This window comes from Sorghum bicolor, chromosome 5, assembly GCF_000003195.3.
Source record: "Sorghum bicolor cultivar BTx623 chromosome 5, Sorghum_bicolor_NCBIv3, whole genome shotgun sequence".
Lineage (NCBI taxonomy): Eukaryota > Viridiplantae > Streptophyta > Magnoliopsida > Poales > Poaceae > Sorghum > Sorghum bicolor.
The window spans coordinates 33,183,440-33,206,182 of record NC_012874.2 but is presented as its reverse complement, the minus strand read 5'-3'; the positions used below and the strand labels follow the sequence as shown (position 1 = coordinate 33,206,182).

The 22,743-nt window shown below is 41.5% G+C and overlaps 1 protein-coding gene across 1 annotated transcript; it reads left to right on the top strand.

Annotated features, from left to right (window-relative positions):
- On the top strand, positions 13,463-22,284 carry LOC8155678 (protein transport protein SEC23). Its single transcript, XM_002489295.2, has 12 exons — positions 13,463-14,407; positions 14,483-14,656; positions 14,925-15,086; positions 16,181-16,323; positions 17,475-17,550; positions 17,640-17,812; positions 17,882-17,963; positions 18,913-18,990; positions 20,645-20,806; positions 20,881-21,144; positions 21,390-21,494; positions 21,715-22,284. The coding sequence occupies exons 1-12, from the start codon at positions 13,592-13,594 to the stop codon at positions 21,859-21,861; spliced, it is 2,382 nt and encodes a 793-aa protein (XP_002489340.1). The 5' UTR covers positions 13,463-13,591; the 3' UTR covers positions 21,862-22,284.

Sequence of the window (22,743 nt, the reverse complement as noted above, 5' to 3'; positions counted from 1 at the left end):
AAGCAACAAGGTAGAGATGAATAGCAAGGGTAGAGATATAGTATAGAGGAAAATACCAAGGTTTATAGAGCAAGGATTTTACGAAAATTCCAAAACCTTAAGACGGCCAATTACCAACTAGGCTTGCGTCCTACAGTCAGCATTGCTCTGATACCACTTTGTAATACCCGATTTTAAGAACAAAACCAGATATGCACCATATGTGAGTCTTAGAAGTCAAATCTCACATATAGCTACAAATAAGGGGTAATATCAAAAGACAATGCAAAAATTATATAACGTACATAATATAAAAGAGATAACCTTTGATAGCAAACAACGGATAGACAACTCCAAACTCCGGGTATTAACTTCTCTCTACAGGATCCAACTGACTGGTTGATCACAAGCCTAAACTTCTCCTGAGGTTTGGGGGAAATAGCAAGAGTGAGTCCATGTCGAACTCCACAAGTATAGCAACTAGATTGTATAGATCCCACAATCTCATGATCAATGTGACATAAATAATGTAAAGCATTAAACAATAAACAATGAGCATATTTAACACACAAGATTCATCACCCTTAATGTAGATGTCCCCAAGGCCGCTCCTGACCGTGAGCTCGGCTAGTATACTAGTTTTAACACTCTGCAGAGGTTGTACATCTTTACCCATGAGTCATGATTTACCCTTTCGCCCGAGGTAATCAGCCTCTTAACCCACTTCCAAGGAAGGTCGGCAGGGATCACTATGAAGCCTTTCAAAAGTTCGTCTAACATGTTAGGGCCACAAGGTTTCCTTTGCGCGCAGATATAGATACCCCCCTTCCAAATGGCACAATGACGCGCAGCCTATACACATAAGGACAGGGGCTCGCACTATACCCAAAACGGTTCAGCCCCTCCGCCCTTTCGGGTAACCTCTAACAAGCTAGAAAAGGTCTTCATACTGAGCTAAAGCCAGAGCCATTATAGCCCTCATGGTTGCACTGTTGTCCCGGGTGATCACGTACAGACAAATCATCAAGTTGCTAAAAAGTCATTTTATCATTTATTACTTAACATTAATCTAGTCACAGGATCATGGTCATAGAATTAAAATCCAAATGCTATACTTGCCTTAATCCAATTGCTCTTGCTGATCTTGCTAGTTGTCCAAGGCTCTGATCTTGATCACTGGAGCACTCTTGATCACCACGAATTGCTCATCGACTAAACTCGATCATCGATCACACAACAAACGGAGATAACATACACGAAGCAAAAAAGGCTACAATTAGAACAGTACACCAATCATATAAAAACAGTATGAAAAGTTTATAAAAAGATTCTACGCATCGCTACGATTTCATAGACGTAAAGATCGCGAAAATCGGAGCTAAAACGGAGAAGTTATGAATTTTCTAAGATTTTATATAGAAAAGTAATTAATTAAATAGGATCACGAAATTAAAAAGTTTCAAAACAGTGAAATAATACTTCTAACATGTAGAGCTCGTAAATACAGATCTAACAAAATTTGAATGGACAAAAACGGAGTTAAAACGAGTATCTTATGACACAGTTTTAGTGGCAAACTTGGTGAGGAGTAGATTGGTATAGAAATTCAGCATGTATATCACGTACACGGATAGTACCTGATCGGTTTCTTACAAGAGCATGCATGGCGATGATGAACTCAGAAACAATTGCGGCGATCATGAACTGAAGGCCGGTCAGCGTAGATGCCATATGTAGACGACAGCCTTGGACGATGCAAAGGCCTAGCAACGTCAGCTGCACGAAAGCATGCACGACGATTCTCTGGTGGCACCGTTGATCTTTTTGCTCTGTTTGTAGCAACGATGGAGCAGGGGCTGCGGTTGAGAGTCACATGGTCTTCTCCGATTGATTCACATTTGATTATTGTGTTGTGCAGATAGAAACATCTTCGAGGAAGACAATCTAGGGCATGGACTTCTGGAGGCTTTGTGGAATTTCTCAAGCGAGAATCGATGATAGATGAAGGGCTAATCGTTAAAGTGATTTGATTGTATTTTGCCTAAAGGGTTAGTACGTATATATAGGGAGAAGAACTTCCCACCTCAACGTCAATTAGCAATATAGTACTAATTGATGTTGCACCCTTCATCTTTACTAGTAGGCCTAATTAATTATTAAAGCCCACTAACAAATAAATACATGGTCTTTAGAACTTATTATGGGCTTTGACGTTGGAAACAAATAGGAAAAGGTTTATTATTTTCGGAATTAATTATTTTTGTGATAAAATAATTCTAGAAAAGTCCAGAATTAGTAGTTAAGTCACGAAAAATACTCCAAAAGCTCTGAAAATTCGGGAAAAATTCTTAGAGACAATATGGAATATGAGGAACTCAAATAAAGTATTTGGACCTCATGATAAGGTAATTTGGAGCATCTAAAAATTAGATTATGTTCCACGGAAAAGGCCAGAAAAATTTCCGAGAAGTTATAGAGATTGTTTGACGGATGAGGAACTGAAAGGAGTGATTTGGGTGACACAAGAAATATTTTAGGAAGCTTCAAATAAAAACTTGAGCTGAAAAACAAAGAAATTTTATTGTAGATAAAGATAAAGACGTACCGATCAAGGAAGACCGTTCTACTAAACACAATTTAAAGATTTTGCTCACTCTCAACACAAATGAGCAACAAGCAAACATTACATCAAATCGAATGCACCAGCATGTATGCACAACAATATTGCTAAATCCTTATGATAAATTTTAAATTAATAAAAATATTATTTTTCCTATATTTTCATGAGCACAAAAATACAAAACTAAATCAATTTTCATCCATTTTGAAAGGAGCAAATTTTAGGGTGTTACAAGTGGGAGGAGTTTGCTTAGCCTCACAAGGATGTCAAGTATGTTAGAATGCCAAGAGAGTGAGCCCCAAGTCGGCCAAACACGTATATATAGCCCCTCAAACAAATAGAGCCGTTGGCTCTACTGGGCGAAATACGGGGTCACCGGACGCTCTCAAGTTGGCACCAGACGCTCAACCCCTGCGTCCGGTGCTCCAAAGTCAGCCACGTGTCAGAGTCTAACGGTAACCTGCAGAGCACCGGACGCTGAGCAAGTTGGCACCTGACGCGTCCGGTGCACACCGGACCCGTGCGGAGAGAGCTCCGCAAACTCGCAGGGTTACCGTACGCTAAGCACCGGTAGCGTCCGGTGCTCACCGGACCCATGCGCAGAGAGGGTCGCAAAACGCCCGCACACCGGACGCGCACCACCGGACGCTCAAGCCAGCGTCCGGTGCCTATCATCCGGTGCCTTACCCTAGCTAGGCCAGTATCTGCACCGGACACTCAGACTCAGCGTCTGGTGCTCCAGAAGCCAGCGTCCGATGAGTGTTCCTCAGCGAGAAACACTCCTGCGACTTCTCCAAAATTTCACCGGCGCAATAGAAAATATGCACTTCATTTTCTCGAAAAGCGCCGAATCACTTGGCATGTACCAACCTCATTAAGTCTACACACACTTAGCATAGAGGTTAGTACTAGGGTTTCATCAATTATCCAAAACCAAACTAGTGCTTTCACTTTGACATGGCCCACATCTTCTGATATATTGCTTCGTGTCTTCATACATTGTAGGCCAGTAGAATCCACACTACTAGATCTTTGAATGTGTACGGAATGCTCCATAATGACCTCCATATGGTGATGAATGGCATCTGTCGATAATCTTCCATCCTTCCTCAGTGGTCACACATCTCCTGAGTAAGCCATTAGAGCATACTCGGAAGAGGTATGGCTCATCCCATATATGTGAACGACTTTCTTGAATAAACTTCTTGTTTGCTCCTGGTGGTGCATACCCTGAAACCATAAAATTAATAATATCTGCATACCAGGGGTCAGACCTGTTAATCCCGTAGAGCATGTCATCCCGGAGTGAATCATTGATGGGGGTTTCTTGTGGACTCTTAAAATACATTCTAGACAAGTGATCAGCAACAGAATTTTCTACTCCCTTTTTATCTTTTATTTCTAAGTCAAATTCTTGAAGTTATAAGATCCATCTAATTAGGCGAGGTTTAGCATCTTTTTTAGTGAGCAGATATTTTAGTGCAGCATGATCAGTGTAAACAATTATTTTAGCTCCAACTAAATAAGATCTAAATTTATCAATGGCAAAGACAACAGCCAGAAGCTCTTTTTCAGTGGTTGCATAATTAAGTTGAGCTCCTGTCAAAGTTTTACTGGCATAAGCAATTGCATGATGCTTCTTATTTTTAGTTTGTCCCAATACTGCCCCCACAGCATAATCACTAGCATCACACATAATTTCAAAAGGCAACGACCAATCAGGGGGTTGAATGATTGGTGCAGACATGGGTGCTTTCTTTAATAAATTGAAAGATGTTAGACATGCATCATCAAATTCGAAAGGAGCATCTTTGGCTAGCAAAAGAGCAAGTGGTCTAGCAATAAATGAAAAATCTTTTATGAATCTGCGATAAAAACCAGCATGGCCAAGAAAGCTTCAAATTCCTTTTATACTCACAGGTGGAGGTACTTGTTCAATTACTTCAATTTTAGCTTTGTCTACCTCAATACCTCTTTCAGACACTAGGTGTCCCAGCACTATTCCTTCCCTAACCATAAAATGACATTTTTCCCAATTAAGGACTAAGTGCTTTTCTTCACATCTTTGCAAAACCTTGTCTAAGTTTTCAAGATAACTATTAAAAGTTTTTCCATAAACAGAGAAATCATCCATGAAAACTTCCATAATCTCTTCAATCATATCAGAAAATATAGACATCATGCATCTTTGAAAAGAAGCTAGTGCATTACATAACCCAAAAGACATTCTACGGTAAGCATAAGTTCCATATGGGCATGTAAAAGTGGTTTTGCTTTGATCATCGGGATGGATCGGGATCTGGTGATACCTTGAATATCCATCTAAGAAACAAAAGAACGAATGGTTTGCTAATCGCTCTAGCATCTCATCTATGAAAGGTAAAGGAAAGTGATCCTTTCTCGTGGCTTTATTTAGTTTTCTATAGTCTATGCACATCCGCCACCCTGTGACGGTGCGTTACGGAATTAGCTCATTCTTTTCATTCATAATGACAGTCATGCCTCCCTTTTTAGGCACAACTTGAACTGGGCTCACCCACTCACTGTGCGGCACAGGATATATCATCCCTGCATGTAGCAACTTTATAACTTCCTTTTTAACTACCTCTCTCATCGTGTTTTTAAGTCTACGTTGGGGCTCTCGAGAAGGTGAAACAGAAGGATCTATCGGAATACGATGGGTACAAATCATAGGACTGATTCCTGTAAGATCTTGGAGTGAGTAGCTGAAAACTGAGTGATGTTTCTCAAGAATGGTCATTAATCGCAGAGTTTGATCCTGAGTGAGTTTATCACTAATGATGACAGGAAACTCTGGATTATTGTTTAGGAAAGCATAGATAAGACCGGGTGGTAAAGTTTTAAGCTCTATGGGAGGTCTAGGTGCTTCTGCAAACTCATCTAAGGGTTCAGGTTCAGAAGGTTCAGGTTCTTCTTCTGTGAAGGAGTTTCGTCTTCTAAGTCTGGTTCATCTAAAAGCTCTAGAGATGCAGCTTTTACCTCCTCCATAGGATCAGGCAAAAGATATGACTCGGCCTTATTATTCAAGGAGTGTGAAATTGTTATGGGAAATTTAAAAGTTTTTCCAAAAGAAATGTGTAGCTTTCAAGTATGACCTTCATAAAGGAGTCTTCTAAAAGGTTGTCCTATCAACAGGTCGAAGTCCCATGTATCAAAGATATAGAAGTTCAAATGAACCATGGAGCCGTCTACCGTAAGAGGTAGGACATTTATAATTCCAAGACTGGGGACTAATCGTCCCAAAGATTCCTTTATGACCTTTGTTGTGGGGGTTAAGACACGATTTTTAAATAGTTTAAGTGCAAAAGATTCAAACATGATGTTGATCCCCACAATAGGATTATAGAGAGCATGAAATTGATCAGAATCATAAGCACAATGTATAGTTATAGAGGGTGTGTCCAATCAGATCACATCAGAGGAAAGCTCTGATTCCTCCAACCACTCGCTACTCATGACTGAGATAAGCTCTCTCAATTGATGTTCACTTGGTAAACAAATGCTAAACTGGCCGTTTTGGGGTTTGTTAGTAGAATGGTAGTTTGAAATGTTTCCAAAATCAGCAAAAAGATCAGATTCTATATCCAACATGAAGTCCGGTGGTGGAATTTCTTCCTTTTGTGGCTCAGAACTTGGGATAGCTAAAGTAGATGAAGAATTTGGCAAAGTGTCTACTTCGGCTTCGTGGGTTTCATCATGAAGGGTATTATCCATCTCAGCTTCTAGGATTCTATCTAGGATCACTCTAGCTTCATCAGTAGGGATGCGAAAGAAAGAACCTCTAGACATTGTATGTAGCATTTGTTTATGATCTTTCTGAAGACCTCGAAAAAAGTGAAATAAAAGAACAGGTTCTTCAAGATTAAGGTTTGGACCAAATTCTAAAAGATCAGAAAAACATTTCCAGGATTTTCCCAAAGTTTCATTATCTTTTTGTTTAAAAGATAGGACTTCGAGTCTAAGGTCGCCAATACGGTCGAGGGAATAAAAATCTAGACAAAAGTTGGCTCGTAAAACTCCCCATTCACCTCGTTGTTGACTTACCTTCTGACTGTACCATTGTCTAGCTTCTCCCCTTAAGGAAAAAGGAAAAAGCTTCCAATATAAAGTTTTATCAAAAATGCCTTCAATGCGAAGACAATCACATGTTTGCTCAAAATATCTAATATGAAGGTAAGGGTTTTCGTCTTCCTTTCCCAAAAAATATAGGTTTTGAATCATGGCAATCAACCTAGAACTTAACTTATACTGGGATGTTTGGATAGGCTGTGATGACTCCCATGGTAAAAGGTCAGTTACTGAAGGGATTGCAGATTCATGGATCGATTGAGAATTTTGGTTTTCCATAAGGTAAGAGTAAAGAAAATAAATAAAGAATATAAAAGATAAGAAAAGATAAAAGTATAGATACAAGCTAGTAGTAAGACTCAAGGTTATCTCAGCAAACCATCTTTCTCCCCGGCAACGGCGCCAGAAATGCTTGTTGATATTTGTGAACGCAATAAGGAATTGATCCGCAAATGCACGGATATCGGTGAGCACTTCACCCGGGAGGTTATCCAGAGTATCGTATTTATTTTTTACCACTAGGAGAAAGAGTGCATCTAACTAACCCAATCTATTACTACTAACCTTTAGGCTACAAAGAATGTTTCTCGATGTGAGTGATAAATAGAGAAGACCACAACCGTAATCTCTTTCTAACCTTGGTAAGGATGATCTACTATTCTATTGGGGAGGCTAACAGAATCTATACACCACAAAGGATGTTCAACCCGCACCTATAAACCCTATCCTTCCTGCTAACGAGATATGGTTTGCAAAGGTAACTCGGAAATGTCACGTTCCTCACTACAACCACGGTCTAGCTAGTCAAGGAATATCTATGAGTATCCTAGCCCAAACACCACGTCTACGCTAGAGATGATTACTCTAAGCTCTACGCGAAGAGATTAAAGTAAACTCATAAACCAAAGAACAATAAAACAAGAACTTACTAGAATTTAGAAGTCGAAATACTGAAGAATCCTAGGAGCAAGCTTCGGGTTAGGAGAACTTGATCCTGCATGTACAACCTCGGAGTAGACACTGACAGGCCAGGCTTCCTCCGATCTACACCTCCACTCTATCTCTCTCAATCTAGTAGAAACTAGAAGATCTATTTCTACTCACATTGGATGCTAAGCCTAAAAGAAATTTTATTTAGAGGAGAGGTATTCCTTCGAGGGCTCCTCTCAACTCTATGATGAACTTGTCTCCTCCAGGGGCTAGGAGGTCTGGTTTTATAGTCCCCTCAAGTGAACGTGAGCCATTGGATCAAGCCGACATTGATTGGACGGTTATCCTTGATCCTTTCGGTCGGTGGAGTGTCGTCCGTGAAAAGAGTTCTGATTGGAATCCAGGAGGTGGCGGGCGCCCTAGTCCTCAGGGCAGGCACCCTAGGCAAGGCCCCTTTCGGCCTCCGCTTTGTTCCCGTGGCTTCTAGAGCATTCTAGATGGTAGAAAATTGTGCGGTGCGTTGATATCTCTATGTAATCTCGACATGTGGGCTTTTCTTCCTTATTTCCTGATAACCCCCTTGCAGAAATAGATAAACAACAAAACATGTGGAATTCTGTCAGATCAAACCCTAATTCTAGGTGTTGTTTGCATATTGGTCCTTTCTCTTTTTTATTTGATAATTAAAATTGATACTTAAGAACCGTCAACAACGAGCACTTCACACAAGGCAAAGCAATGTGCTAGATAGGCCGGTTGTATACTTAAAATAAACTAAGACAGAAAGTAAATATTGGAAGTACTCAGATGAAAGGCAACTAGAAGGAAGACTTACTAGAAGACAAGCATCTGTTGAGGCGCTCCTGGAAGAAGAGTCCCGACAAGCCGGGACTCCTCCTCGGGGAACTCCTCACTCTCTTCCCTCTATTCTCACACTTAGCTAAGAGTAGCTCTTCCTAAGATACACCATGCCTAACTAGGCTCTCTAAGGAGGTATTTATAGGGGGAGATGGAGTAGGGGCTACTCCAACGCCACGTCAGCGATCCGTGTGCTCCTTCTTCTCCACCGTTGGATCAAACTGACCTTGGAACCGCCATATGATCAATGGTTGGGAATTTCCATCACATGTTCATCATGGGGATGTCAGTGGGAGTGAACCGACTCAAGATGGGCCCACTTCCCAAGTCGGTCGGCCGACCTATTGCTGCCATGTGGGCCCCACCAATCTTCGAGAAGATGCTTATGTCGATGGGAATGTGGGCCACATGGGGGCGCACCAAATGTAGGTTGGCCAACCTACACTTTGGGGGGTTGGCCCACCACCTTGCTCCACATGTTGTCCCCACTTGTCATCTTCAATGATTTGTTGATATATGGTGGTTTTGGTTCTTGATCATCTTTGCTTCATTTGAGCATGATCAGGCTTGATTAGTGGCTGTTTGCACCTGCATCCAAATATTGACATGTACATGTGGAACCAAGTGAATTGTACCTATGTCACTACTTAGTTGCTTGGTGTTATCCCCAAAACTTAACCTTTGTTGACGGTTTTAGTGGTAAAAAATCATAGTGAAAGTACCGTCAACAGGCTCGAAACAATCTCCAATCATGAGCTCAACACCTCCGCTGCTCCAAGGCGTCTAGGGTGTCGGGAAACACCCAAGAGTAACAAGAAATCCGCAGTAAACTCAAAAAACAAGTGCCACTAGATGTAACTCTCAATGCAATGCACTTGAATCTCACTCAATCTCACTAAGATTAGCAATCAAGCAAGGAGATGAGTGGAGGGAGTGTTCTCTAGCTCAATGTATGCCTCAAGTAATCAAATGTCCGACCAAAGCCGGCCACCTTCTATTTATAAGCCCCTCAAAGAGATAGAGCCGTTGGCTCTGTCACTAGGCTGAAATGAGGGCACCAGACGCTCAGCACGGAGCCACTAGATGCTCGACCCCCTGCGTCTGGTGCTCTGGAGTTAGCCACGTGTCAAACTTTGAATCTCGCGTGTTGAACTCTAACGGTCACCTGCGGACTACCGGACGCGACCAAGTGAGCACCGGACGCGTCCCGTACTTACCGGTCTCGTACGCAAATAGTTTGTCAAACTCACGATCTCACCGGACTCGCGGCACCGGACGCGTCCGGTGCTCACTGGACTCGTGCGCAGATAGGGTCGCAAAACACCCGCACATCAAACGCTGAGCACCGGACCCACTCCGTTGCGTTCGGTGCTTTGTCAGAACCCTCGTAAAAATTAAGGCTGACCCTAACAACCACCGGACAAGCACACAGCCGACCCCCTGTGTCCGGTGTAGAGCGTCTGGTGCGCTCTACTGCTCAGGCCAGAAACTGATAGCACATCCGACGCTAAAGGCCAATGTCTGGTGCCTCCACGCAGTGCGTCCGGTGCACTCCCGCGACTTCCCCAAGTTTCCCACCAGTGCAATAGAAAATATAACTCAATTTTCTCAAAAGCGCCGAATCCCGTCGAGCAAGCTCAGTGGGAGAGAGAGGAACCCAAACTCCTCTCAACCCTAGGAACTTTACCTCCTTTGCAAATGTGCTAACACCACCAAGTGTCCACCACTAATGTGCATGTGTGTTAACGTGTCACAAATATTTTCCCAAAGGAGTTAGGTTAGCACTTTACTAGATCCTAATGCATATGCTCAAGATATGGACCTAGTAGCACTTGATTCGAGAGATGACCGTGATTTCCCATCTTGATAGTCGGCTATCTATCCTAAATCTGATCAATCACTTCTCTACTCAACTTGACCGGCAAAAGTAAAACCCTATGTTTATACCTTTGCCTTGATCACTTCACTCCTCGTCTATCACCATGATCTCCACTTCGTGCTTCATCCCTTTGTGATCATGTGGCCACCTTTCCATGCCATTATGCACTTTCATCACATGTGTTGCTATGCCTAACTCAAATCACTTAAACACAAGGTATTAGCAACTTGGTGTCATTAATTAACAAAACCAAATTTGGGCTTTCAATAGCATGCATGTGCGAACTTGGACCAAGTTGACATTGTATTCTATAGATCTCGTGTGAGCCATGGCTCATGCAGCCATCGTGACAGTGGCCTAGGGTTGCCAACCACCCCCACCATGTCGGAGGTAGGGCTTATTTGCCTGCCTGCTACGGCGTAGAAGACTGGACCTCACTGGTTATTAGTAGGACGTTGTCATCATCCTTAGCTAACTCTTCTTCTTCCCCAACCACATCCATTCGCTCGTCCTCGATCGCCTGTCCTCTGAGGCGTAGCTCACTCATGGCCGGTCCCACCTCGCCTCTCATTGGTGTCGCACCTCCCCATCATGAATCGTGCATCCTTGCCCCTTGCACACCTCGCGTTGGTGCAATAGCTCTTGTCATCGCTATGACTCCCACCAGCATTGCATCTCCCTGCCATCGTAGAGGCTCCTATCGGCGCCTAGCCTCCATGTCCGCTATGACCCTAGGGTCGCTAGTGTTGTGGCTACCCACTGGTTTTGACCCCGTCGGAGCTGTGGCTCTCCGGCCTTGAAGATGTAGCTACCAGTCACCTATGGTTGCACTAAAGAGGAAGCACATGTCGTCGACTAGGGATGACTCTGTCCCCTCAATTTGGAGGGACGGAAGTCATCCAAATTCATTTTTTGAGAGCTTTTTTCTATTCAATGCCACATCCATATTCGATAATATCCAACAGTATCCATATCGAAAAAAGAGGTATCGTGAACCTACTTAAAAGTTTTCTCTCCATAATGACTGACGAATTATAATTACTAATAATGCACTGAACCCATTTAATAGTACATATTATTTTAATATTAGGGATATATAAATTAAATTATTTTAGTTTTTCTGACTTAGTTTAATCCTAATATGTTTGTTCTTTTTGAATTATTTAAATAGTTTTATTTATTTATTTATTGATGTAAATTATTTATAATTTATAGTTTCATCATAAATATTTGTATAAATATAATATTGATGGATTAATTGATATATTTAATTATTATTAAATTTTATTGATAACTATATTATTTTTATGTGCTATCCTTATTTATGTTATCTATACCTAATTTTAAAACGTGAAAATTTGTGTCTGCCTTGTATTCTATCCGCCACTGAGCACACTAATCTGCGTAGTAGGTGCGGTGCCGATTGTGTGAACCCAGCAAGTCCAGGGTGCAGAGTCTCCCCTCTCCCTCACGGACGGGCGGACCTGTATGACTGCCAGTTGGAGGCTGCGACAGAGGCAAGATGGGGCTGTGGCTGTGGGGACGCACGATCGATCGCTGAGACTGGGAGGCAGTGAAGGATCGCGATGAGCCCCGCCTCACGTTTGAGGTTCCACTAGTATCACATGTTCAAAAATTAGAAGACCATGGATCGGAAGGCACTATGTCGCTGCTGCATCCTGTCTGTATGATTTCGAGCTCCCCCACACATAAGCGAGGGACAAACACAGCAACGCATTGACGAAGCGATCAAATAACACCCACCTGGCTAAGTGAGCATGCACGTCAAAGGCAGCTGTAGGCCTATATACATACTGGGCTCTCGGCCCATCTGCCTATATAACAAAAATCACTCTAAAAATGAGAGCGAGTATCTTTCTCTGATATATAATTCTGAAAATTTCATTTCATCATATCATTATTTGTCCACCAGTCTAAAATTAATTAAATGATGCTCCTCTCGTTCCGATCTGGTTTCCTATTATTTTTAGCTTATTTTCTGTTTATGGCACGAGGACTCCTGGTCCAATTGGGTTAGGGGAAAAAATTCTAGGCTGAATCTAACTCGGAAGTCTAACACGAGTTTAAACCAATTTTAGATCGAAACAAGCGAATAGTTGGGCTCGACCAAAATCCAAAACAGGGCTCGACCAAAATGCAAAATGACCAGAAATTTTGCCTTTTATTATTAGAGAAAAAGGAACTATAGGACTTTGATTTTTCTTTTGCCTCCGATTGACATCTAATTAAATAAAGGAAGTGGAGCAAAATAAAGAATGTAATTCTTGTCCTTTTCTATTTAACTATTAAGAGTTCTATTTAGAATACTTAGGATGTGAGGAATCTATTTATATTAGGAGTCCTATTCCATATTGGTTTAGACGCAAGTTATTCTAACTCGTATGCGCATGAGTTATATATAAGTTCAGATAAAAAACTCTCCATTATTCGGTAGTTAGAGGAACACAAATAAAAACAATGAATGAACGAAAAAAGAGCCTAAAATATTATCTCTTTATCATATATATATATAATTAGGTAATAGATATATATATATAGATTTCATAGTTTTTTTTCTCCAGTTACAAAGCACGGACATTTTTGCTAGTATTCACGAATACTTTAATATCTACTTGTATGATAATTTAGTAATTTTAGTACTATTGATAAAATAAAATGGCTATTTGTTCTCTACCATTTTTATTTTAGTTTCTTCACTTGTCTATTATTTTTTTAATATTTTGCATCATAATTTAGTTTACTTCGATATTGGAGATTATTAGAAGTGCACTTTCACTGTTCTCTTTCGTAAACGATGTGCTTAGTAGTAAATTTATTCATGTATGATAAATTTAACACTATACATTTTTGAGTTGACTTGAGTAAATATGCAAATAGAAATTTGAATTCAAAATATCTGTTTTGTATTTATATTAAAATATATCCGAATCTGTATTCATATTCAAATTAAAATATGGTAAAAGGTGATATTCAAATCTGATTCCCTAGTCCGAACCAAACACTTGCAAAAACAGACTCACCGTATGGCCATTGCCCTTTCCAATCAAATCAAAAAGAAAAAAAAGAACACATAGGCGCACACTGAAGAGGCACCGGGCGAACGAGAACGACGAAGCCAACGCCACACACCACCGCACGCACGCGCAGAGTCCAGGGGGCACCAGCGCCTCTTCCCTCCTGTCCCGATCCGCCCGCCCCGCCGCTCGCCGAACCCGATGTCGGCCGCCGACCCCTCCGCGGCTCCGGTCGCGGCCGCGGTCGCCGACCCGGATGGCCCTGACGCCGTGCGGCTTACCTGGAACACCTGGCCACGGTCAAAGGTCGAGGCCAGCCGCTGCGTCGTGCCGCTCGCCGCCACCATCTCGCCCGCTCGCGTCCCGGACCCCTCCGCGGCGTCCCCGCCGCCGCTCCCTTACCCTCCGCTCCGCTGCAAGCCTCCCTGCTCCGCGCTCCTCAACCCCTTCGCGCGCGTCGACTTCGCCGCCAAGATCTGGATCTGCCCGCTCTGCTTCTCCCGGAACCACTTCCCCCCGCACTACGCTGCCATATCTGAGTCCAACGTCCCCGCCGAGCTCTTCCCGCAGTGCTCCACCGTCGAGTACATCGTTGGCGGAGCCGGCGTCCCCGGGGTAGGCAGCGCGCCGGCGCCCCCACCACCCGTATTTCTCTTCGTCATCGACACCTGCGTCATCGAGGAGGAGCTGGAGTACGTCAAGATGGCCATGCGGAAGGCCGTCGCGCTTCTGCCAGAGCACGCACTCGTGGGCCTCGTCACCTTCGGCACGCAGGTGCATCTGCACGAGCTCGGATTCTCCGATCTCAGCAAGATCTACGTCTTCCGGGGGACCAAGGAGATCTCCAAGGACCAGATTTTGGATCAGCTTGGGCTGGCGGGGGCTGGGCGCCCGGGGTTCCCCAAGATGCCACAGCAACCAGGCGGGCCGCAGGTGAATGGGATGCATTCGCTGTCCACGGCCGGGGTCAACAGGTTCCTGCTCCCGGTGTCAGAGTGCGAGTGTGCACTAAGCACGGTGAGGGATTTTTGGGTTTTGATCTCGTTGGACTTCGGTTTACTGGAAGCTGATATAGTTCCATGTCCCATGCAGTTGCTGGACGAGTTGCAGCCTGACCAATGGCCAGTGGAGGCCGGGAACCGGGCAATCCGGTGCACCGGTGTTGCGCTCAGTGTGGCTGCTGGTTTGCTTGGTGCTTGCATGCCTGGGACAGGTGCAAGGATCATTGCATTGCTAGGTGGTCCATGTACCGAGGGCCCTGGAATGGTAAAGATCACTCCTGTTTTACTCCTTATATTAATCTACGTAATATTCACAATTCTTGTGAAATCTTCAAGTACATGAATGTTGCCTTGTTTAAGATGTGTTAAAAATTGAAAAATATTGCTGCTGTGTGGGTTTAAGAAGTGCACTTAGCCTAGCTTCTGTAGGCAAATACAGGACTTATCATGCTCCCCCATTCATAGCAGATTCTTCTCTACTTAATGTTCATATTTCCTTTAAAATCTTTCTAATACTGTATTCGCGAGTGCAGATTGTTTCAAAAGAATTGTCAGAACCAGTTAGATCACATAAGGATCTTGACAAGGACGCAGCTCCTCACTTCCAGAAAGCCATTAAATTTTATGATGGTCTTGCTAAGCAGTTAGTCAGTCAAGGCCACGTGTTAGATGTTTTTGCATCCGCTCTCGATCAGGTTTGTATAGCACATTGTTTAGCATGGTTTATGCTTGCATTTGCATCAAGATTTCTATTTTCATTATTTCATAAACAGAAGAGAAAATCCTGAATTGATTTTCCAGTGATTTTTTATTATATTTGATGGAATATTGGGTATTTGGGTTCTGGCCACGAACTGAATTGATGGATAACTAGACAATGTTTGATTGGTGTTAATCTCGATGAATATATGTTCTTGTTCAACAAATTTTTATTCCCTAAAGATTCTACTCCCTCCATCCCAAATTATAAGAAAGTTTTGGCTTCTCTAGATACATCTAGGTACCTTGATTTTACTATGTATCTAGACATAGTATATATATAAGTGCATAGCAAGGGCTATGTATCTAAAAAAGCAAAACGTCTTATAATTAGCGTAGAGGAAGTATTAAATAAGTTTTGTGTTGGGAGTCAACTGAAGCTAGTTTAATTCCTGGCATATGAAAAATCCTTGCAAATGGTAAAAAATCCTTACAATTTCTTCTATCGTCACAAGACTTTAAGACTTAAAACATGACTTCTTTTCCATCATGGTTGAAACCAAACTTCATTACTAGAAACAATGACATTACAAAAATTTGACTGAATGCAGAACAGACAGTACTAAAACGAGGAAAGTGCCAACTCCCCTGGACAGGATAGGGAGAGGCAACCTTAAACATGACTTATGAGAGATTAAAAAGGAAAAGTGTCATTAGGGAGAGATATTTTACAAACATCATCTGAAAAACAGAAGTGGATTTTTTTTTCAGTTGTTATAGTATACATGGTTATCTTAACGAAGCAACAATGCATTAGGCTATAGCACTGACATTAGATATGGTTCTCTTGTTTTCTTTTCATGTATGTCCATATGTTCAATTGTTCATTGACATCCAACTGTTAGTGCTTGTTTAATTTTGATGTGAATCCAACTAAACAAGACAGTATGAGTCATCAAAACTCCATGTGATGGTTATACTATGGATTCCTCTGTTCTACACCTGTTTTTTTATTCCTGCTAGACATGTTGCTTGAACTCTTTTTTTTTTTTTTAAAAAAAAACTTTGCCATTGTTTGCAATGCCACCAGGTTGGGCTAGCTGAGATGAAGGTTGCTATTGAGAGAACAGGTGGCCTTGTTGTCTTGTCTGAAAGTTTTGGGCATTCTGTATTCAAGGATTCTTTCAAACGCATTTTTGAGGGAGGTGAACAGTCTCTAGGCCTTTCATTCAAGTACGTTTTCTTCATGTCCCTTGTTTTCTCTTTTGTGTTTACATATCCTTCTTAAGTTGATAGGTGTCATATATCTGTATCATGATTTATCAATATTTACTTTTATCTCCTGGAAAATTATAGTAGATCCCATAGCTGACAACCGAAAAGATAGTGGTAAGGCAGCAGCCTTTGGCACGCATGGTTGGTTTGGGCCCTCTTACCAGGGGGTAGCTGCAATGGTTGCTAGCCCAGAAGGTTGTGGTCGGCCCAGGTTACATTATGTGACCCTGTAGGGTGAAGCCAGCTTCGGGGGTTCTGTTTGTTGGTTTGACTAAGAACTTCTTCTTAGTGCAATACTGTGGGCCCACTGGCCAAGTTGTTTCATTTATTTGAGTTAATTTGGGTTCGTTGTTTGAGATCTAAATTATTTTGAACTGTTGAATTCAGAAAATTGCTTTAATAGAAATTAATATTTGCCTATTTGGAATGTGGGACAAACAAAACCGTGTCTTTAGGAGTGCAAATGTTGCTGAAATAATGCAAACTATATAAAAGAAGAGCAGCAATGAGATTTCTAGCCAACTTGATTATACTTGAGTACTGGATAGTGTGTAACTGTATATGTTCCGGGTTTATTATAACCAAAGATAACGTCCAGTTGCTCTATTTTTGGTTCATTGTCCATGCCAAAGAGAAACAGCTGGTTCAGTGAACTGCATAAATTGTTTGAGCCTGGTATTTTCTTGAATTAATTAGGTACATGGGTTAATTGATTGATTGACAGTTTTCCTAACATAAATGAGCTGTGCATATTACATATTGGTATTGGAGTATAGGGGTGGAACTGAATCATCTGTTCTGTGCACTTGACGTAAACCCTTACAGCATGTTGGGTAATGTTTTGGAGCTTTTCCCGAAGCATTTCCTTGGAGAATTTGAAGTGGCCACAAATATGTTTACACACACAAATTGCTTCTCAAAAGCCACCAAATCCATAATTGTAGAGAACCATAAGATCCCATAAACTGGATGTTGTTTCTACTAGTCTTATAAGCTCGCATACTACTTTAAATACAGAATTCAGAACACTTCCTTTGTCATTTTGTGTTTGTGATACCATTCTAATAATTCCTAAAATGCAATTATTCATGGCTTGTCTTGTTCTGCAGTGGTACAATTGAAATAAACTGTTCAAAAGATATTAAAGTCCAAGGTATTATTGGACCATGCACATCTTTGGAGAAGGTACACCTATTTGTATTGTGTTATCAGTGTTCTATAAATTGGATGTATCGATATTGAAATTTAGCTTGATGTTTGCACCTCTCTCACAGAAAGGAGCTGTGTGCGCTGACACTGTTGTTGGTCAAGGAAATACAGCAGCATGGAAAATGTGTGGTCTCGATAGAAATACTTCTCTGACAGTATTTTTTGATGTCTCACCGAGTGAACGATCGAGCCAGCCAGGACACCAAAATCCCCATTTGTATATACAATTTGTAACAAGGTATTTACCCTTTTGCCACCTTTGGTGTAAGAATGGCTCAATATAATAAATGTTCTTATTCTTTTGTAGTTACCAACACCCGGAAGGTCAAATGAGGATAAGAGTTACTACAATATGCAGGAAATGGGTAGACGGATCCACTAATACCGAGGTTAGCTTTAAAATTTGTTATCTCCTTTGTTTGTGATGGTATACTCTCTTCTAGATCAAATTGTTACTAGGGAAAAATTGCAAAACCCTCCACATATATCACTCTGGTTTTGAGGTTCCGATTCCATCTGTTTTCAGCAACGAGGACTTGATAATGTAGTCTTTAACTCTTTATCAGAGTTCAGTATTTTAAAAGTTTAAACCCAATAATTTTAGAGCTTCCACCAAAGCAATCACCAATGACAAGCTTTATACACGGTCAATATTTGTTCATAGCACATGGTGAGTATCAGAGTATGCATAATCCAAGTGCCGGAACAAACTTGCATCAACTAGCTTTAACCTGGAGTGTTCACGTTGAATATTTAGTTTTGTGGTATATTATTTTCTATAAATACAGCTCAATATTTCATGCAACATATTTGGTGAATAATGTTTTAGTTGTTTGAACATGAGTAGTATTTTTATGAAATGCACGCTGGAACTGCAAATAAAAAGACTTTGGCTCTTGGCATTTCTTTAATGCAAGGCCTCACTAGCATTTGTGCTAGGGCCCAAATTATCCCATGCGAGGTGTATTTTGTTGCAATTTTCCTTTGTTATAATTATAATATCCTAGTCTGTACTCATTAAGTGGTATGCTCATGCTGGGTAGATAGTACTTTACTTTTACATTTTACATTTACATTTATATCTTTTTTTTTGGGGTGGGGAAGCATGTGATATAAGGTCGGGTATGAAGTTTCTACTTATGCTAATATACAATGATTTCATTGTTTATTTTTTTTCTTTTGATATGATATCCTATGCAAACAAATCTGCACCTGCTTATTCATGTTGAATATTGATTCAGTTTGTGGGAATATATTGGATTTCCTTGGATGATATGCCAAGAAGTGGTTAGTGCCAGCATTGTGCATTTGACTTAACAGATTTTTCTTTTCAAATAGGAATTAGTTGAAGGTTTTGACCAGGAAACTGCAGCTGTTGTGTTGGCTAGATACATCTCTTTGAAAATGGAGATGGAGGTAAGCTTTTGGTGCACTTGAATTGAGCAATGTGTTCTTGTCACTTGAACTGTCAACATTTAATGCTGTTATGAAACAGGAACAGTCATGTATTGGTCCTTTTGTTATCTATAATTGTCATTCTACTATGCACATATTAGTCTTCTTATTTTGTTCTATGTTATTTTTGGTTTAAATGTATATTGACATGTTTCTATGAGTTACAGACTAGTGCAGTCTAGCAGTGGCGGAGGGTGAACCAAGATTGAGGGGCAAATCGAAAAAACCATTGCTGCTCCTAGCTATGAAAGCTTTTTAGATATCACTATTGCTGCAGTCTGAGCATTCATGAGATTACAGTCTACCAAAGCTAGGATTACTAGGCACCAAAGGCCCAAAGCACAGAGGAAGAGGGGGGGGGGGGGGGGGGGAGTTTCGCCTCCATAAGCCTCCACCCCTGCAGTCTAGGAATGTTGACTACAATCTTCTCTTTAAACAGTGCACATGGTTCCACTCCACTCTATTTGCTATATATTACTTATTATTCAAGGAGGTAGCTTTTAGAGCACTCTATAGGGCCTCTGAATTAAGACCAGAGGTCCAGATTTCCATTTATCAAACACTGTTAGACCATAGCTGACACCTGTTCAGAGCAACTCCAACAGTTTGCCATCTCTCCTCCCCATCTTTATTTTTTTGGCAAATTGAGAAAAAACACTCTCCAATAGTTTCCCATCCCTCCTCCCCATCTTTGCCAAGTTGGCAAAAAACCTTCACCAGCGCGCATATATGCGCGCACCTCGCGACTGCGCATCCACGCGCCGCGCGCGTTGCCGCCCTTCTTCCCGCGCGCGAAGGCTTTTGGACCACAGCTGCTGCTCTGCCTTGTCTCCTTGCTAGTCTGTTGGACTGCACGCTTTGTCTCCTTGCTGGTCTGTTGAACCACAGCTACTGGTCTGCTTGATTGTAAATTTCTTGTGCTAGCTGCTGGTTTGTTGGCGACGTGGATGGCTGTCTACGGACGTTGCCTGGGAGCTCTTGTGGGCGGCTGAAAGAGGACAACCCCATTCGACGATCCTGCCACCGAGAATGAACCGTCGACGACAGATGCGTGATGGCAGCGGTGTTTCGCGTGCTTAGGTGAAGGAGTTCGCGAGCGCAAGAAAGTTTTCCATGGCAAACAACAACATTGTGGGCCTAGCTTTTCATTTGGCAAGTCAATTATGGGATACTATTGGAGATTGACCTTTTTTTTCTTTGCTAAAACATTTGGGGAGTTGCCAAACACCAAGATTTGGGAAATAAAAAATCCCAAACTGTTGGAGTTGCTCTCACAGTATTTAACCAGTGGGAATGATTCTTACTCAAGCTGGTTTGATTTGGTGAATTTGTTTGATAAATTTGAACATACCAATTCTTAACCTTGTTATCATCATGATTTCAATTCGAACTGTATTTATTTGTTCCATGGCTGGGGAATGTTCTGTTGTGCATTGGGAAATTGGTTATCACTTATCATCAATATCTGACTGATTGCCACTTGGGACTCTGGTTAAGACATTTCAAATCTGTTTGTTGTAAAGATTTTTTTTGCCCTTTTCCTTTTGTGATTGATAAAAAAATGTATGTTTAAAAATTGAGACATGGCATTAACCTTTTATTTTTATATTTGTAGGAAGAGTTCGATGCAACACGGTGGCTTGATAGATCTCTCATACGTCTTTGTTCAAGATTTGGGGATTATCGGAAGGATGATCCCTCTTCATTTAGCCTGCATTCAAATTTCTCATTGTTCCCTCAGTTTATGTTTAATCTGCGGCGTTCACAATTTGTTCAGGTGAGCTGACATGCATTTTCACCCTTATCTACTGGAAATGTTTTTGCCTCATTAATTCAGATTTTATGTTACAGGTTTTCAATAACAGTCCAGATGAGACAGCTTATTTCAGGATGCTACTCAATCGCGAGAGTATCACTAACTCGGTTGCCATGATCCAGCCTTCCTTGATATCATTTTCTTTTGATTCACCTCCATCCCCAGTATTTCTAGATGTGGCATCAATAGCAGCAGATCGTATACTGCTACTTGATGCGTACTTTAGTGTTGTTATTTTCCATGGTATGACAATTGCTCAGTGGAGAAACATGGGTTATCAGAACCAACCTGAGCATGAGGTAACTAGAATAATCCATCTTATTTTGTTGCAGAAAGCTATGTTGTTCCTCTTTTTTTTTGTTATGGAGTATTTTTGCTAGAAGTTGGTAGCCACTGTCGTGCTACTTTCACGCTAATGGCCTTACATGGTGTCTTTTATGAGAACTCATTGTGGTTGCATGTATTGGTTTACATTCTTTTTGATGGCCGATGTGCACACAATCTAAGTGTTTCTACATTCTGATGCTTTCTGTTCATTTTTCAGCAATTTGCACAACTATTACAAGCACCACATGAGGATGCACAGATGATAATAAAAGGTCGATTTCCAGTTCCAAGACTAGTTGTCTGCGATCAACATGGCTCGCAGGTTTGTGATCTTTACACGTTTTATATTGAATTCTCTTTCTGCCACCTTCATGTTGCAACATTCAACAAATGCTTTGAAAATTAATACCTTTTCTTAGCTGCAAATTACTTGGATTCTTCCCACGTGATAGTATTTTGTGCAAAATTCCTTGACATCATACCACATTGTGAAGAAAGTGCCTTCAACTTATTAACATCGCATACTATACAAATCTTTGCAGGCAAGGTTTTTGTTGGCTAAGCTGAATCCATCAGCCACATATAATTCAGCTCATGATGTTGCTCCAGGTTCTGACATCATTTTCACGGATGATGTTAGCTTCCAGGTCTTCTGTGAGCACCTACAAAGGCTGGCTGTTCAGTCTTAAGGAAATTTATGCAAAAGTTGTACACCTTATATTTGATAGTTGCTGATAATTCACTGGGTTCTTAGGTTGGAGTTGTGAGAAATTTCCTCTATCTGTTTCTTTGGCCACAATTTTCTGAGATCAGACATTTTTTTCCCGGGAAATAATCCTAAAGGAATGTGTAAGTTGCCCCCAGAGGTCTATTATCTACATATAGTCTATACTTGTTTATGTTGACATTACCCAGCTTCTGTAGGGTGGTTGCATGAATTGAGGTTTGTGTCAAGTTCAGTTCACAGAAATGTAAGATGGTATTTGCAAGGCATTATAGTACAGTGTGCATACAATTGAGCAGCTTAGGCACTTGTCCCTTGAAGCACATGAGTTTGTAAATGTGACATCTGGACACTTGACATGCTCTCTAAGATTTGATTTTACAGCCAACTTATACATAAAAATGTCAGATTTCTAAAATTTATGTATTATATTATGTCTAGACACCATTTTAAGATATATGGCTTTTATACTCTAGACATGTGGGGTCATTCCTAGCCTTGGACCCTTGCTCAAACGCCTGGGAGAGGCCGAGGGTTTCCACTGTTTTTCTAGCGTGGTGCTAGCAAAGGAGAGCTAGCGAAGGCATTTGGGGATTGTCATCGCGTTTCTTACAGGCACTGTCTGGGTATTAAATTGCATAAGGGTCCATTTACAAATGCCGTGGCTGATGGGAAGGGGCACTACAGTAATCTCTCTGCATTATTTGCCAACCCCCCGTGTCAGATGAGGTTCCTCCTGTCAGCACGGCGTCTTTGCTACTAAGCCTCGAACCCTCGCATTGCCCGGCTTGGGTGAAGGTCCGCAATTTCTCTTGGCTCGGAGGACGGACTCTCGAGCATCATTGGT